Source organism: Thermobia domestica, chromosome 14 (genome assembly GCF_964235325.1).
Source record: "Thermobia domestica chromosome 14, izTheDome1.hap1.1, whole genome shotgun sequence".
NCBI lineage: Eukaryota > Metazoa > Arthropoda > Insecta > Zygentoma > Lepismatidae > Thermobia > Thermobia domestica.
Window position 1 is genome coordinate 143820711 of NC_137467.1, and position 18674 is coordinate 143839384.

At 36.3% G+C, this 18674-nt stretch overlaps 2 protein-coding genes across 3 annotated transcripts in view; one reads left to right on the forward strand and one right to left on the reverse strand.

Annotated features, from left to right (window-relative positions):
* Usp12-46 (Ubiquitin-specific protease 12/46) overlaps positions 1-8847 on the reverse strand; it is a 47055-nt gene extending 38208 nt beyond the window's left edge. Inside the window, exon 1 of one of the 2 annotated variants that reach the window (XM_081738976.1) lies at positions 8577-8847. In XM_081738976.1, the coding sequence (XP_081595102.1) occupies positions 8577-8579 (3 nt within the window). In that variant the 5' untranslated portion in view covers positions 8580-8847. The remainder of the gene's footprint in view (positions 1-8576) is intronic. The other variant, XM_081738977.1, reaches the window with a different exon arrangement.
* An 8612-nt stretch (positions 8848-17459) lies between these two features.
* On the forward strand, positions 17460-18424 carry MED21 (mediator complex subunit 21). Its single transcript, XM_081738978.1, has one exon. The coding sequence runs from the start codon at positions 17567-17569 to the stop codon at positions 18005-18007; it is 441 nt and encodes a 146-aa protein (XP_081595104.1). The 5' UTR covers positions 17460-17566; the 3' UTR covers positions 18008-18424.
* The last annotated feature ends 250 nt before the right edge of the window (positions 18425-18674 follow it).

An 18674-nucleotide genomic window follows, 5' to 3' on the forward strand; every position in this document is an offset into this window, starting at 1 on the left:
ATAAGTACACACTGATTTGTGCATTTGCGAGTAGCATAAGAGAAGATTTTGTTTCCTTATGCCACTCTTTTCGTTTTTATATATGTAACTATCCAGATATATTATTGAGAAAATAGAGGTATCCTTAGTAATTCTTTATAAATTCCCTTTAAGTGAAGAGTTTTTAATTGTAATTAACTGACATATGGAAAAAGATTATTTGTTTGGATTAATACGCGAGTATTTATTACAAAAACAAAGAGAATATATTCCAATTGTTGTTTACAGTTGAACACTGTTCAGCAAATTTGATCGAGCGAGAACAGAATTCGTCATGCATAATTTCAATACTTTGTGTTCTGGAGATCTCCCCTTGATAAATACATATTTTAAGCCAAATCGGAAACTAACCGTGCATTGAGAACCACGATAAAAGAAAATAATTATAATTACCTTAAGATTATAATTTCAATCCAAGCTTTGAAGTACATTTTTGGAGTTTTTTTTATTTTTATGTATTGATTTATTTATTTTTTTGTCTTAAAGTTTCTAAGTGTTTATGTGAGTTTACCCCTTAAAAAAAGGGGGAAAAAAAAACTTTAAGAAAACATATCGAGCCAATACATACAAAGTTATGCCTAAAGTGTCGGAAGCATGCTAGATGAAAGCACACAGACACAACTGGACAAAAATGTTTCGGTGTTGCCCCTCTCAGGTGAGGAAGTGAACTCCATGTTACTCATGACGTATGAATTTGAGAAAATCAATGTCAGTAGAGTACGACGTTAAGTTTGTTTGTGTTAATTTTTTTCTTTAAGTTTAGAGCCCTATGTTTAGGCTAAAGCAGATGGTTGATTAATGATAGTGAATAGTTGTGAAATTAACTTTTTGTGCTTCCCACCGGGAATCGAACTCGGGACCACGTGCACCAAAGGCACACCTGCTAGTCATTAAAATACCGGGAACGGCTAAAGTTAAGTTCATAAAAAGTCTTTGGTGTTTCGGATCAGATACGGTTTCGGCAGTTAACGAACTAAAACCTATGTTCTCAATGTTAAAATATATAACTTGTTTTACATGTCTTTCATAGGGTTTGTGAGTTCACTAGGAACGAACACGATACATTCAACTAAGTGAAAAATGTAATAGGTCCTACTTTATTGTGCGCAATAATTATTCGTTTTTAAGTTTGCAATTAATGCATCACAATTTTCATTCCAAACTTCCTTGGTACTGTAAAACCTTCCACACATACCAACTCTTCCACAATCTCCTGATTCATTTCGAATTAGAATCAAAATAAATGACAAGGTAACTGTAGCTTTTTCTGACAACACTTCCTTCAAATAATTCATACCATTCTAAATATTTGAAAGAAACGCAAAAGCCTATAATCTATAACAGAGTAATCCAAACTGATCTTCACGTTCGTATTTTCTTACAAGTCTTGAAAATTGATTTTGTTCTCCACAAACTGACTTACATGGAAAAAGCTGAAACATTCTTTCTGAGTGCACCTGCACTAGTGTATATCAAAGCAATTATAATTTAAATTTAAGGATAAAGTTGTAACAAATAACTGTGTATTAACTAACTAACTCCGGGATGCATATAACCACTCGCCCGGGACGAGTATTTAATATCATATCGAAGATAAGTAAATGATTTCTATTGTGGGATCTGGGCTAATAGCTTTTTTTTTTCCTTGGACTAGTAAAATTTTGTTGCTTATTTGCATCCCTGAACTAACTCTATGGCCTATGGAACCCGGAGGTTCAATGCCGCGTTCACAAAAGCTCTCCATTGACTTCTATCCTTAGCCAACTGGATCCAGTTACCACTTATATTTCTATTTCTGCGAGATCTATCTTAATATTGTCCTCCATCTCCGCCTAGGTCTTCCTAATGGTCGTTTACCGGTTGGTCTTGCAGTTAAGATTTTGAAAGCGTTCCTACTTTCTTCCATCCTGGCTACATGACCTACCCACCTGGGCCTGCTGGACTTGATGACCCCTAAAAATATTTGGTAAACCGTATAGAATATGTAATTCCTTGTTATGAAGCTTCTGCCATTTCCCATCCCCGTTTCTCTTGGGTCCGAATATTCGTCTCAGGATCTTGTTCTCAAATACTTTCAGTCTATGTTGTTCCTTCCGGGTAACTGTGTATTACATACTTAAATTTCCGTCACTCAATTTTCCTCGTACTGCTATAGTCTATTTGTCTGTCACGTAAATTTCCGTTTACCTTCTACTATACACCAAAAAATTACACGGCCTGGTAACTAATTAAAAACGCCTCACTAGAGATGGGTGAGCGCTCTACCATTGAGTTATCGCGCATTTAGCTGATAAACATATCTCTTTTCCCATTAACTAGCACCTGCGTTATCTCAAATATTGAAGTTATAATTTAATCATTGAATTGGTAATTGGAAAAATATGAATATTCTACAAATTAGGAAAACATTCCGTGATAGCATATTATTTAAATTAAATATCCAATCTCATTACGTTGTTGTTATTTTGAGAAACGAAAAGTTTTAACTTCACTACAAATGTTCCATACAAATGATTCCGTATAAGCAACGGTACTTTCGGTAAGCGACTTTGTTTATCGTTCTCCACAAGTAAGATGCTGTGGAATGTTCTATTTTTTCCACTCATCAATTTCACTGTTACAAGGATGATCCTTAATCAAAGTTAGTTAATATATATATATATATATATATATATATATATATATATATATATATATATATATATATATAAACATTTACTATTGGAAAGCATAAAAACTAAACGGAATATTGAATCTGTAATGTAGTCGCTGAGGCTTTTCTTGTGCTTTAAGTCTGGCTAATAGTTAATCCAACATCAAAACTATTAACTTCCTATTAAGACACACAAAATATTATATTTATAACTCTACCGTCATAATTCTAGTCCAATATTACTAGTTAACAAACGCACAGGTTACGAAAAAAAAAATAATAATAAATAAATAAATAAATACACAATGTAGTAGCCTATTTATTATACAGAATAGACTATTTTTAAACTGGGAATTAGTTACTAAGAATAACGCAACCAAAACATTGCTATAACATCACTTCAGGTCCTTCTCAGGCTTCAACGCCTCGTCAACAGTTTGCAGGAGGATTCTTTACTACTTTGATCCCCTGCCATTTCAAACACAGCGCACCCGGTGTTACTGCACCTGGCTTCATGTAAGGAAACCTTCTAAATGAAGTATGAGATTCCTATTGTCATTTGCAAATCTTGTATTGGTCCATCCCTCTCCTTTAAGCAGCGACCTATGGCAACTCGAAATGTTCTTCGTCAATCTGAGGACAAGATTAATAGCTTCCACATAGTTTTAGAGTACAAAGGGATCAACGGCCTTTTGTACACCCTGACTTTTAACTGCCATTGTCGATAGGTCAGCGACTTGAAACTTGTACCACACCTTAAGCCTTTTTCAGTAATATAGTCATCTATTCCCTTTGATATTTAAAATAACTTGCCTCCCGCACGGCTCTCTGGCGATGCCACTGATGGAATCTAATTAATTCAAAATATCAACCTGTTAAAATAACTGAATATCAGTTTAGGCGTTGTTTGCAAAGGTAATAACTGGTTTAAATGCCGCAGATGGTAGTTCCGAAATACAAAATTTACGGAGAAATAAACAGAATTAGACAAAACGTCGGCAAAGGAGTAACAAAAAAAAGTCATCACCAAAAGTAAACTAGTACGATAAATAGAGGCTGATATTTAGAATCTCATCCAGTACTAGAAGAAGAAAGAGTAGTAGTAGCAGCAGTAATAGTAGTAGTAGGAGAAGGAGGAACGGGTTACAAGTCCCGCAGGGGTTGGTTGGGTTCTGTCCTCGACATAAAATACGCAGATTAAAAGGAAAGAGTCTAGAACGCAAGTCCCCTTCCCATTTAGCGGTAATAAAAACAGAAAACGTGTCCTGCGGGGCTCTAACCCGCCTTCACTCGCTAAGCAGTACTGTGTGAATTAACTAACTAACTAACTCTATGGCCTATGGAACCCGCAGGTTCAGTGCCGCGTTCACAAAAGCTCTCCACTGACTTCTATCCTTAGCTAATTGCATCCAGTTTCTACTTTGTATTCCTATCTCTGCGAGATCCATCTTAATATTATCCTCCCATCTGCGCCTAGGTCTTCCTAATGGTCGTTTTCCTATGGGTCTTCCAGTCAAGGCTTTGAAAGCATTTCTACTTTCTTCCATTCTAGCTACATGACCTGCCCACCTAAGCCTCCTAGACTTGACGACCCTAACAATGTTGGGTAAACCGTATAAACTATGTAGTTCTTCGTTATGAAGTTTCCGCCATTCCCCATTCTCGTTCCTCTTGGGTCCGAATATTCTTCTCAGGATCCTGTTCTCAAATACTTTCAGTCTATGTTCTTCCCTCTGAGTAAGTGACCATGTTTCGCAACCATACAGAACAACAGGCATGATTATCGTTTTATATATTTTAAGCTTCAAATTTTTCGACAGAATTCGCGACGACAAGAGATTTTGAACCGAATAGTAACACGAATTCCCTGCTTTTAGTCGACATTTAATTTCTTCGTGAATATGATTTTCATCTGTTAATATTGATCCTAAATATTTGAAAGTATCCACTTTATCAAAAGTATTATTTAATATTTTAACGCCCCCACAATTTGCCGTATTACGGTCCCGACGCACTTCCATGTATTTAGTTTTCTCTGCATTTACTTCTAAACCCATGTCCCTGCAAGCGTTTAATAAGATCTCTGCATTTATTTCTACTGTTCTCCTATCATCCCCTATTAAATTTACATCATCAGCATATGCCATCACCTGGTGAATACCGTTCAACTCTAGGCCCTGGTTGCTATCTTTGATTTTCCTTATAGCGTATTCCAGCACAAAGTTAAATAATAATGGCGACAATGCATCTCCTTGTTTCAGGCCATTTTGGACGTGAAAGCTCGTGGACAAAAATTTTCCTACCCGGACTTTACTTTGGGATTCACTTAAGCATATCTTAATTAATCCAATTAGCTTTTTCGGTATTCCAAGTTCTGTAAGAACGTTGTACAATGTTTCTCTCCTAACCGAGTCGTAAGCCTTTCTAAAATCAATAAATAGTTGATGTACCGGGATATTGTATTCCCACTTTTTTTCGAGTATTTGGCGAATGGTAAATATTTGGTCGATAGTTGATCGATTTCGTCTAAATCCGCACTGATAATCTCCAATAATTTCATCTGCGTATGGGGTCAGTCTTGCTAATAGAATATTTGAAAGGATTTTATAGGATGTTGACAGAAGAGAAATGCCTCGATAATTATTACAGTCAGTTTTGTCGCCTTTCTTGTGAATTGGAACAATGATGGACTCTTTCCACTCTTGTGGCAATTCTTCCTTGTTCCAGGTAAGGAGAATGAGTTTGTGTATCTTGTTCCACAATTTTTCGCCTCCAGCTAAAATTAACTCAGCCGGAATTTCATCCACACCCGGAGATTTGTGTTTCTTTAATTTCTTTATAGCGGCTTCTACTTCTATTCGACTGGGTTCTGGAATATACGGTTCTGCGGTGTGTATCTCCTTTTCTCCACGCGCATTAGTTTTTGGCTGCGTGTTCAGCAAGTCGTCAAAGAAATCTTTCCATCTATTTAAGATGCTATCCGTATCAGTGAGAACTGTTCCGTCAGTTTTCTTTAATATATAAGCACGAGGTTGATAACCTTTCTTAAATTCGCCTATCCCCTTATACATGTCCCGAATATTTTTATTTTTACTATTATCTTCAAGTTCCTTAATTTTAGCTTTCAAAAAATCGCGTTTCTTTGTTCTAAAAGTTTTGGAAGTTTCCCGCCTGGTATCTGCGAAATTTTGTGTAGTTATTTCATTCGGATTTTGTAGCCACCGTAATTTTGCCTGTTTTCTCTTCTCTGCTAGTTTAATGCATTCTTGGTCGAACCATGGTTTGTTTCTACGTATTTCCGCGTGTCCCAATTTTTCTATTGCTGAACTTTTAATGCTATCTCTAATTTCAATCCAAGTATCCTCAACACTAGTGCATTCCGAGTCTTCTAAAACCGAGAATCTATTCGAAACTTCAATCTGGTATTCCTTTCTTACATGGCTCTCTTCTAATTTCTTTAAATTAAATCTCTCCGTTTTCGGACATTGAATATTACCTTTATTGAACGATAATCTCTCCCGTATTATCGCTACTACCAGGTAGTGATCAGTGTCACAATCAGCCCCTCTAAACGACCGGACGTCAATTATGCTAGATTGTCTTCTTCTATCTACTAAAACGTGATCAATTTGATTATGCGTTTTTCCGTCTGGTGATGTCCAAGTGTATTTATGAACGTCGCGATGTGGGAATTTTGTACTCTTCACGATTAGGTTTTTGGATGTTGCAAAGTTCACGAGTCTAACACCGTTGTCATTACTTTCCTTATGCAAACTTTCGTTCCCTATAATCGGTTTGAAAATATCCTCTCGTCCTACCTTCGCATTGAAATCCCCTAATAGAATCTTCATATGGTATCGCGGGAGTTGATCAAATATCCGTTCCACTTCTTCGTAAAAACTATCCTTTATATCGTCACCCTTATCTTCAGTTGGAGCATGTACATTTAAAACAATAATATCACACCACCGTCCTTTGAGAGTAATAAAAGAAAGTCTGTCAGTAACAAATTCAACCCGTTTAATTGCTGGTAATATTCGTTTGTGAACGAAAAACCCTGTTCCTAACTGGTGATTTTTATTTCCTTCCCCGTAAAAGAACGTAAAATTTCCGGAATTCTCAGATCCATTTCCTTCCCACCTAACTTCCTGAACTCCTACTAGGTCCATCCTGTGTTTCTCTAACTCACTCGTAACAGATTTTAACGCGCCTGCCCTATAAAGACTTCTAATATTCCATGTTCCAAATCTCATGTCCATTTTCTTTTGCCGAGGTCGTGCCAAGTTATCAGTCCTTGTCCGAGGCTTTTGTGAATGTTTCTGAACAAGTACCTTTTTTTACAGGATGAGGGTGTTAGCCTTACCCAAACCCCCAAGCTGGAGGACCACTCCTAGTCGGCTGTCCGCGACTGCTTATTCAGTATATTCGCAGCTAACCTCTATATCTAGAGGCCTTCTCCTCGATCCGCAACCTGAGGACGCGCCATGCCGTGGTGACAGGAACCCACGTTAACTGTGTGAATTAAATATTAAATTTTGGCACAGAAAGAAACCAAACTAACTACTAACCTATACGGAGACCTGTGTTCTAGAACCTTTCCAAATTAAAGTTGGAGATACTAAATGCCAGAAATACAACGTTGAAAAGAGATTCATGTGCTTCTAATCCGGGGCCGCGTTCAGCAGAAGATAAGTCGTAATGACTGTAATTTGGTGTTTCATATTAAAAATCAATCATAAGTGACTAAACAAAAAGTCGTATAAAGGAAAAAGAGCTATTAATATGGCACGTTGCTAGCACAAACTAATATAACCTAAAATAAACTAATCTTAGCTAATATAAATCCAAAATAGGCATTTATTCCGAAGTTGGGCGTCCGCTTTCGCCAGGTTTTTTCGCTGTTATCTCCTTTTCATATTTTCTGCAATTTGTTATTAGGTTCATTAATCCGTGCTCTTCACAAACTTTTAAAAGATTTTGCTCGTTATCAACGTATTGCTTCATAAATTTTAAAACTGTTCGTTCATTGCCCTTGTACATTCGCCATGTTGATAACATAAATGCTCGTTTCTTTCCTACAATACAACTGTTCAGTTACCTTGCGCCAAGTAGTTCCCTCCGTTCGCCCTATAGTCCGATGTTTATAACCGCTTATATATAACAAATACACACATTTTTCGAGACTCTTATATATTATCAAGCACAGAAACGATCAAATTATCCATATCCTTCCTGTAAATTTTAAAAATTTTGCTGCAAACGGACGCCCAACTTTGGAACTTAACCCCTAAAATAAAACAAAGCTTACCAAATTTTATTTTACTACAAGCTACAGTGACTGTCCCGCTCCCGCCCCTGTGCATTCGACGCCCGAATTGTGCTACTTCGCTTGTATCTGCTCGATGCCACTCTCCCTGCCTCTTACACTTTCAATGGGTTACAATTCATTCAATCCCTTTCCTTGAGGACTTTTAAATGCGAATTTTACAATTACCAGTCAACTAAACCTACACAACGTTCATTAGTATATATATAATGATCACTGTAACGAAGGAATCGATTAAAGTAAAATTTCAACGGCCCACAATTGAAATTTGTATTCATTAAAGAAATATATCGTCATTCTTATTGCACGGAACTATTGATTCCGTATAAATAATACTATTATGCAAAATTTAGAACGAAATATTCCAACATTCACATTTAAGATTAATTTGACCGAAATTCTTATTATGACAGAATCCATATAAAAGAGTACAAAATTACTCTCTTACACAACTGACTTCAATCAACAAGAAAGCAGTTCCAAAGAGTATGAGAAATTAATAAAGATAGAAAATTAAAAATTGAAAGTCCAAAGAGAGGACGGACAATAAATACTTACCATTTCGTAAGGAGATTTTATTTTACTGTACACTCGGAAATATTAGCACTTCCATCTTTAATTTCTGTAATTCAGCTCCATCTTCCATTTCATTAATGGAAACTTGCAGAAAACAATAAACAAATGAATAACGGAAAGCAGTTTCACTACAGCATAAATATGTGGCAGCACATGATATGATTCAGGAAATCAGTGACTCCTTTTAGTTCTATGACCAAATGGTTCGTTTCTGAATCGAAATTTCATTATGGGCCGCATTCCGCACTATTCTGCGCAAAATTCTGCATATAGCAACACAACGAAACGTTAAAAAAAAGTGATTATAATTGCTATATGGATTATCCCTTAATTTTGCTTTCCATTGAAGCAAATTATTAAGGAATATATAGTACTGATATGTACATCTTAATAGTTTAAAGAACTCCGCTGGGTCCTTTATCATGTTGAATGTATGATATACACATAACTACAGACACTACTCAAGAAACATCCAGCTTGCAAAATCGCACGAATCGGGAAAATACATGATATTAGAAGGAGTCGAATGGATCGTGTACAAAGGCAAGGTAGTATATATATATATATATATATATATATATATATATATATATATATATATATATATATATATATAACTTTTGAGAAGAAGCCAACTGTTGCGGAATGGGGCCGTTGAAATTTTATATTATTTCTAAAAATGCTTTTTTGGAAATATAATTACTAATTTCAATGTAATACCTAATACATTATTTTGTATAAAGACAACATTATAACTGTTTTATAACTCACAATATACAAAGTTTTAAACATAACGTTATCCAATATATTAGCCAACAACGTATTCATTTCAAAGACTTTAAGCATATATCACACACTGCTTTCGAGTGTTTATTGCAAACACAGCTTTTGCACCTGGTGAAAGTTAATCAGGTTTTTCTGCCCTTCTCACAATCACAAACGGAACAACAACTTTTTATTTTCGAGCTGCTTTTTATTCATCCTTGGCTATATTCTTCGAAGTAGTTGGAATGTCAGAAATGTTTTCATACTGAACGCCTCGTAACACTTTCCCAAGTACAATTATTATTATTTTTACTTCTTGAGTTGTTCCTTATTTTAAATTCCATAATATATAAGTATTCAATTCCATTGTATTGTAACAACTAACGTCAGAGACCTTGAAAACAAAGTTTGTGCAAGTTCTAAACTTGTGGAAAAAATATTGCACGTGATATTGTGGCCACTGTTCTGAATATCCTTCGAGAAATCCATGACCACTCTCTTATCTTGTTCAATTTCTCATTACTCTTCTGAACTCTTTTCTGTGTATATTTGCATCTTCCAGTCATAGTTTTGTTATACTGTAACATATAGCCCAAGTTTTAACACAATGTACGTTTTGAAAGGACATTTGCCTCTGAAAGTAAACAGCTGGTTATCTACTGACATATTTGGCCGTGACCAGAGATGTGCGTCTACGCGTAAAAAACGATAGTTTACGTTTACGTGTCAACTATGCGTAGACAATGTAAACAACGTAGACTATGTAGAATATGTCAACAACACGTAATTTAATATGGCGTCGTGGACAATAAATGAGCTTTCTTTTGTCGTTACCTTGCGAAATTGCGTACAAAATAAAATGCCTAGGCCAGCGAATAGTAACTTTCGAATACTTAGTTTCGTCTTGATGCAGGAAAATGAAAAATATTACGCATTTTGTAAATTATGCAAGAAAAAAATTGGCAAATACAGCAGCTTCAAGACTGAAAGCCCACAGGTGGGAATTAGTTTTGGAAGTTTCATTATAAAAGCAGTGCTCGAAGTGGAAAATCTAAGGAAGTGGTATGTGCAGAGCAGAGTAAACATACAGATTAGATAATTCCCTCTACTTTTTATATGTTAGTCGTTTCCCTAATCTTTCGCTGCACCGAAGCAAAACAACTGAATGAGGAAATATGAACAAACGAGCAACGAAATTCTTCCTTACATTTGATAGTGGTTGTCTACATAGTCTACACGGGAAAAGGTGTAATGTAGATTACGTATAGATTACAGTAGACAATCGCGTAGACGTAAAATTATAGTTTACGGCACATCACTCGTCGTGACACATATTATACTTCTCTCAAATACTAATTCCACGTTCAAACAATTCCTTGATTGACTCTAGTTTATCGGAGGATTTTTTCTGCTTCTCTCGGCTGCATTATCAAATCGCACCACTTTTAGGATATATTGATATCTATTACGACTTATTATCTTGGAATGTATTGAACGCCCATCCGAGCGACTCCACAATTGATTGTTAGATTCAATTTTTTTACTTATACAGACAAATAAGTAATAATGTACCTATGAACTTCTTCAGTTTGCTTTCTCCCATTTCGTTCCACTGATCACTGAAAACTATCCGTCCTTCTGTGTTTGTATTTTTGCATATCGATTTCTCTAGGGGAGGCAAAAAAAAGACAATTGAAATGCAGATGAACTTCAGTCACATTATCTAGCTGTAAAGCGTGAAGGTGCTGCCTTTCACTAACAATGTTCCTGCTTGGCATTCTACCATGAATCGCTGTGAGTGGTAAAACATACCACATTTCACCACTTTTTGAGACATATAATCTTCTTTCATTACCTGATGCACTTGATTGACCCAATGTCTCTTGCTAATTATAATTTAGATTTGAAAAACTATTACTGTCATTACGTTCCAAAAAAAATCGCCTGGTTCAATATCGTCATTTGAAGGTAAGTAGTCACTGTCTTCAGAGTCCACTCTTTCTTCCCGATAAAGCAATTGAGCAACTTGTTCAGAAGTACTTTTATCCTCTCCCACTGTATTGTCAGTACATAAAATATTACCAAAATTTCCGGAATTGTACTTTGGTCTTGTCGTCGATGTTGCATTGAAAGTTTATTCCAATTTAAAAAATAAAACAGTCAAATCGGCTGCTACAATTTGTATTTTACTGACATTTTGAAAGAAACTTGCAAAAATCTTACTTTTTCTAGTAGGGTAGTACATTGTGCTAGTTTACAACGGTTGTAATATAACTTATTGTAATTTTGCAATTGCATGGTCTGAAATAAAGAATTTAATAAGTAATAATACTAGCACATTCATGGTGCCACTATTGAATGAGAGAGAGAAAATTCAAGATCATGGGGTCCATTGGACCCCATCTGGTAAACAATGCTATATCATTCATTTTTTCAGAGAAAATAATAAGGAAATAAAATTATACTTAAGTAACAAAAACAACAATCTAAAATAGGAAAAGTAATGGCTTGACATTGAATTCGAGTTAAATTTATAGGAACGGTAAACTGCCAAACATAGTCGTGGAGTCAATTGGACCCCATTGGAAGCTGCAGGGTTAATGTCAACATTTAGGTATCCATGCGAGATGTCTACCTGCTCAAGTCTTAAGGAGATCTCTCTACAAAGAAGGAACTACAGGAATAAAAGAAAATTCTAAAAGTATTTACTTTCGGCTGATAACCAGAAGAGGAAGAAAGTAATATGATAAATTATGGTACAACTATATTTGACCTAAAATGTATCCCGGTATTTTAATTAGTATACATACAGGAGCGGATTTAAAAAGTGACACATCTGCAAGCACCTTCTAGATTTTCATGAGACCATTGTATATTCTTCGTATGGAAAACAAAAGCTAACGTCACCCATTCTGTGTCAACCAATGATTTTCCCGTGGAACTAAGAGAAAAATCCCATGTTCATGTGGTGTACCACGCTTCTGAAAGCGTTATCTGATGCTATATTGTCTGAAACCTGTTTTCTTTGCTGATGATGTTTCAAAGGAATGTAAACACCAATGCAATGTGAAACAATTTTTGTACATCTTAAAGCAACATAGTTCTAAGCCCATTTATTATATTGCATTTACTTCTAACATCTATTGAAATTAACTTGTTGTTCAGTGGCACAAATAGCTTTCCTAACCTTGAAAAGAATCTCCAATGAGGGATTTACTTTATCATTTTAATAATAAAGTTAATTTTTAACAGAGTACTACTTGAAGAAGGAGCAAACGTTGAATTTGAGAAACTCCGTGCTAACTTCCATTATACTTTAAAAACAATAATCCATTTGCTTCAGATTCGTTTTCTTTCAACGAATCTTCATTAGTACGAGAAACATATTCCTCTTCACTCTGCGAAGTAATCTTCAATGTCATTTCCTTATCTATATAACACATTTTTTTCTCGTACGTTTTCTAACACTACTTGTGCTAGATTCTCCCATGTTGTTCCGATATGTAGCATGAGTTGTTCATACTTACAGGGACAATAAACATTTGTACTGTTGTCTTGTAACACTTCTTGAAACTTTTACCGAAGGATACGCATCACAATTAATTCATTTTCGGCCTAAGCATGGCATAGCACCATCTTGCCTCGAGCCCTTCAATTTAATTACATCCACCATCTGTCAAAAAAGAATATATAGGCTTGTTTGTGGCTGGAATCTCTGCAATGACTGGTGTGGAGAACGTGAGAATTAAATTAGTCAAATCTGTGGCCTGGCGGAGAGAGAGAACGAAAGTCTGAAGCACATGATTAAGAGAGACAGAAGATGTAAACACAAATTATGCACAGTAGAGATAAATACAACATAAAATAAATATGAAAGAATATATGAAACAAAGAAAAGCGGCGTAGATGAATAACAGGTAGTGACACAGATGGGTGAAGTGGGCGTTGTATAAGGCCTGTCGTACACTATAGGATCTATCCTAGGAAATCTTTTACGATTTTCCTAAAGTCAAAATCTCAACGTGTATGACATCAGATCGCATGTCTTTTCCTACGTTCTGAACGATTCTATGAGATTTCTCTTGTTTAGAGCACGCTTTATTTAAGAAAGAAATTTCATACGATTTTGATTAAAGCGACATCAAGTGAGAGAAAGTGAAAACAAATTTGTTAACACTAGAAATCATTAATGCGATAAAAGTTGTATATTTAACTTTACGACATCTCGTAGAACTGCATCAGAGTATGTACACTCATATTATTAATCTTAACATAATTATTCTGGTATATGGTAAGAAAATAACACTATAGCATGTGTTAGAGAATCATTTAAAGCAAAGAAGATATTTTTAACTTTACCAGATCTCTTAAAATTGTACGGTTGTTTCTTTTCATTTGAATATCATAATTAATATAAAACATAATGTTATTCGGACTGTTGTAATGCCGTATTCTACAATGGGTGCCACTTGATTTGCTATGCATTGAGGATCAACACCTAGCAATGTCATTCGTTATGACAAGGGAAATCTCTGTGTTTATGGCCCGAAAAGATAGGATTTCCTATAAGGTCTCTTTGCAAATCGGGACATCTGGCCACACTGTTTCTAGGATTTATTCCATCGTGTATAGTCAGCATAATGGTTTGAAGCAACAGATTCCAACCCAATAGACAATAGTCCAAATCTACAGGAAAGTGAAATGTCTATTTTTTTAGTTTATTAATTGTGTAGTGCTTGGCAATCCTTATGAGAATTATTTTCTTCAAATAAAGAATGAGAATCAAAACAATTACAGTTTTGATTTGAAACGAAAATATAAGTTAGTTCATCTGAATGCTTTTTTAACTGTCAAAGTAGATGTGGTAACTCAGCACCGAAGTCTAACTCAACAGACAATTTGTTCGATAGACAAACAGTCCATACGCTGTCACCCGTAAAGATTTATTTGGTGACATTTTTGGATTGGAAATAAAATCAAGATTTGGTTAAATTAGAAGTTAAAAGGTAATTAACTCTATGATCCATGGAACCCGAAGGTTCAATTCCGAATTCACAAAAGGTCTCCATTGATTTCTGTCCTTAGTGAGCTAGAACCAGTTTCTACTCTGCACTCCTATTTCTGTGAGATTCATCTTAATATTGTCCTTCTATCTGAGCTAAGTATTCCTAATGGTAGTTTTCCGATCGAATTTCCAGCTAAAACTATGAAAATGTTCGTGCTTTCTACCATTTTGGCTAAGGAAACTGTCCAAATGAGCCTCCTAGACTTGATGCCATGACAATTTTTGAAAACGGTATAAACTATGCATCTTCGTCATGAGTTTTCCTCCATTCCATAATCCCGTTCCTCTTGAGTCTGAATATTCGTCTCAACACTTTCTCAAATACTTTCAGTCTGCGTTCTTCCCTCAGAGTAAGCGACCATGTTTCGCAACCATACAATACAATAGGCATTATTATCCTTTTATATATATTAAGCCGCAAATTCCTCAAAAGCATTCGCAACGACAAAAGATTTTGAATTGAATAATAATGCGAATTTCCTGCTTTCAGCCGACATCTATTTTCTTCGTGGATGTGATCCTGGATTGGCAATAGCGATCCTAGATATTTGAAAGTACCCACACTGCAAAAAATGTTATTTGATATTTTGGAGGATCCATAATTTGCAGAATTACGATCACGGCGAATTTCCAAGTATGTAGTTTTCTCTGCATTGTGGCGCGGCACGTGGGTGCTTGAGGGGAACAAGCTCCACGTGGACCACTGGTAGGAAATTTCAGGGATTGTTCGTTTGACAAAACACTGCTTCTACGATTTGCATTCAAAACAGATGAATAGTTTGCTTATTGTCTCAAGTTGGCCTTTTATTGTAAGATTGAGTACCGTACAAAGGCGTCAGATTGATAAAAGCGCTTAACACTGAGAATTTATTTAATTTATGGCGTACTAGAGCCTGTCTATTCCACCTGTGCGCTCGGAAACTATGCAAACTATACTTCGACCCCACTCCCGCCGTCCCTCTGACGGATGAAACCCTCCCTTTGCGTAGTGAAAAGAAGTGAATGACCTCAGCTGTGTTGCCAATTTGTCGTTCAGTCGTTTAGTCTTGACGAGTGAAGATCGTAGGCTACTTAGAGTGGCTAACAAGACAGAGCATAGTGAAGTCCGTGAAATAATTCATTGTGACAACGCTTCCGCATCCAACAATGAAAGATCTCGGCTGCAGCAACTTGACCCTTCTCTTTTGAGGGAGGTACGGGAAATCACATATTGACAGCAAGGGCAAAGTTCAAATAGAAAGGCCCTAAATAGGGTGCTTAGGGCACAACGAAAAATTAACAATACTTTGGATAATGACGTGTATCCAGACCACCAGAAAAAATATATATCACAATTGCATCCTCTAGAATTTACCACCTCTAGCTAAGTTACGGCTTAGACAGGCCCTTCGGGCGCGAGACAAGAACGTAAGCAATTAGTCTTGCAAAAGACTGTTTATAAAAGACTTCAAACAGGTCTGTATTCTGAACGAGCTAGACAGTTCTACAGGTGGTAGGTGATTTAATACATTAAGAGAGAATCCAAAGATTTTAAAGAAATCTTACCACTTCCTGAACGACGTACTGTACGTAGTGGCTTGTGGGTAGGGTGCCCTCTTGGAGAGTTTCATGATTGGGTGTTCGTAATCTCTGATACCAACAGTGGCGTATTTACGATTTTGTTTCGGGAGGGGCTTTGCTAACTTTCGGGGGGGGCTTTGCCTGGAAATGTGAAAATTCTGCAAGATATTTCATTTACTTTACTATATTAAGTAAGATTTCGGGGGGGCTTAAGTCCGGAAGCCACCCCCCTAAATACGCCACTGGATACCAAAATTAGGTTTTGTGCGCTGCACAATTGAGATTGGACAGTTCTTACCTGGCAACTCCTTAATTGATATTTTTTTATACACACACTGATAATTTTTGTGAGGGTTAAGAGTAGGAGCTAAGATTATCAGGACGACCTCATTCTTGTTACACGTGTTACAAAAATGAAAATGAAATCTTTAAGTTTTACGTCCCACGTTTATGCCGGTTTAGGCTAAAAAAGATGGTGATGAGAAATGAATGAAATGGTGTAATGAACAAAGTGGGAGAAAAGGAAGGACCCCGAGAAAACCCACGCGCACAGTGTTTGTCCACCACAAAGTCCACACGGCGCGAGCTGGGATCGAACCAGGGAGCCCAAGCACCGGAGGTGAACGCTCTACCACTGTGCCACCGCGCCCCCTTAAACGTGTTACAGTCAAACAGGAAATCGAAATTTAGTGTGTTACATTCATCTGAATTGGAGTTATAACAAACTATAATAAGGAACCATAAAAGTAGTCTGGACATTCACTGTAACTGGGGATATATCAGTAATAAACTTAACATACTTTGACAGTTTTTACTGAAAAACGTCAAGAACGGGAGAAACAACTAAATTTATGCAATTAAACTTGTGATACAGATGGTGAAGAGGAGTAGCATTTAAATTAACATACTTGTGTATGCAGCTTAATAAAATAACATATAACCTGCACGCAGATATACAATTACTTCATTAAAATATCTTTACTCTTTTCGTTAATAGGGACAGAATAAGAAGATGAGGTCATTCTTTGTTTCTAAAAAGAAGAAATGTTATCTGTGGGCAAACAGAGAAGGGTAGATTATTCCGAGTCTCTGGTCTCCCTACAAAACTACAGTTACTAAAATGCACCACATCAGTCGGTGCAGGAATGGCACTCATAAACAGATGTTTCTTTACAGATAGTGCTTTTCATTACCCTCGAAATTCACATATTGCATATTAAACTGTCCTGTCCATTTATGGGGAATCATTTCGTAAGTTTGCGATAATCGGCATAATAATCTTTTTTATTATTATTTCCTTGGGATGTGTCCTTGATTTCTGCTAATTTTGCAAATACTTCTTGTGGACCAGGCCCAAAGTAACTTTAAATTTGTTTCTTCTTCTTTAACTCGATTCGTTCATTTGAACGAATCATTACCTGTGATTCTTTCACAGAATATTTAAACATGTGTCAACTTCTGCGTCGCTGATCGTTTTTCACTTGTTGATTTTTAGACGGACACGGAGCGTGGTTATGGCGTGTTAGTGTTATAGAGACGAGGACATTTTGTGTTAACTGTAAATTAATGCATGTAGTTTACCATGGCTGATCGATTGACGCAACTGCAAGACGCTGTAAATCAACAGGCAGAGAACTTCTGTAATAGTGTGGGTATTCTTCAACAGTATTCATCGCCTAGTAAGTTTCCGGGCTTTGATCGAAGTGGATCTCAGACACCTTCGCAGCAACCGCAGGAAGATTATGCCCATTTGTTTGCTTCGCTAATTGCAAGGTGTGCGAAAGATATAGACATGTTAATCGAATCATTACCAAGTGAGGATTCATCAGCAGAAGTACAGGTGGCTAGTTTGCGTCGCCTAGAACAAGACAATCAAGAAGCAGGTGAGAGATTGGAGGAAGTAGTTAAGAATGGTGAATTGTTACTTGAACAAATTCAAGCAGCGTTAGCAGATATAGCACAAAGTCAGTTGGATATGCAGCATCTTCAGGAAAGCGTTCAGATTCAAAATCCTAAGACATGAGACTACGCAGGAGACTGAGAAGTGGGAGAAATAAGTGCAGTGTTCTGCTAAAATACTCTGGATTTCAACCGCCATGACCCTTTTATGCTGGAACCTGTATGTTAGTTAGTCCGAGTGGAATTTTCAAACTGAAAAATCGGACTTTCGAATCGGTTATAATAGCGACCAATCTTACAAACGACGTAATTCTTTAACTGTGTACTCGTAATAATATTTACATTGTGCTACAGCATGTTCTAAACCCTTGTACCGGTTTAGTATGAATATTTACAGTAATAATAAGGCGACACTTCGATCAAAATTGTGTGATATGGTAGACTTTGATTTCAAACCTTTTTGTTCATCTGAAAGTGTTATCATAGATAACTAATTTTGTTTATCATTAGAGAATAGAACAAATATATTCAATGTAAAATACTATGGTTTCTCATTTAGGTTGTAGAATATGGAAAATCCGGATGATGTAGAAATTATTTTTTAGGTTAATGTTTCGGGTAAACTTTATAATACATGCACCAGCTGCACGTCGATAAGCAGGACCACTTTAAAAGGGTATACTAAAGTACGGTCAGGTTAGATTAGGGATTTTGTTAAAATTAACCGAGTATAACTTTTTTGTGTCTGCGTAAAAGTATCAAGTGGAATGGACATTGTGAAGTTCACCCGT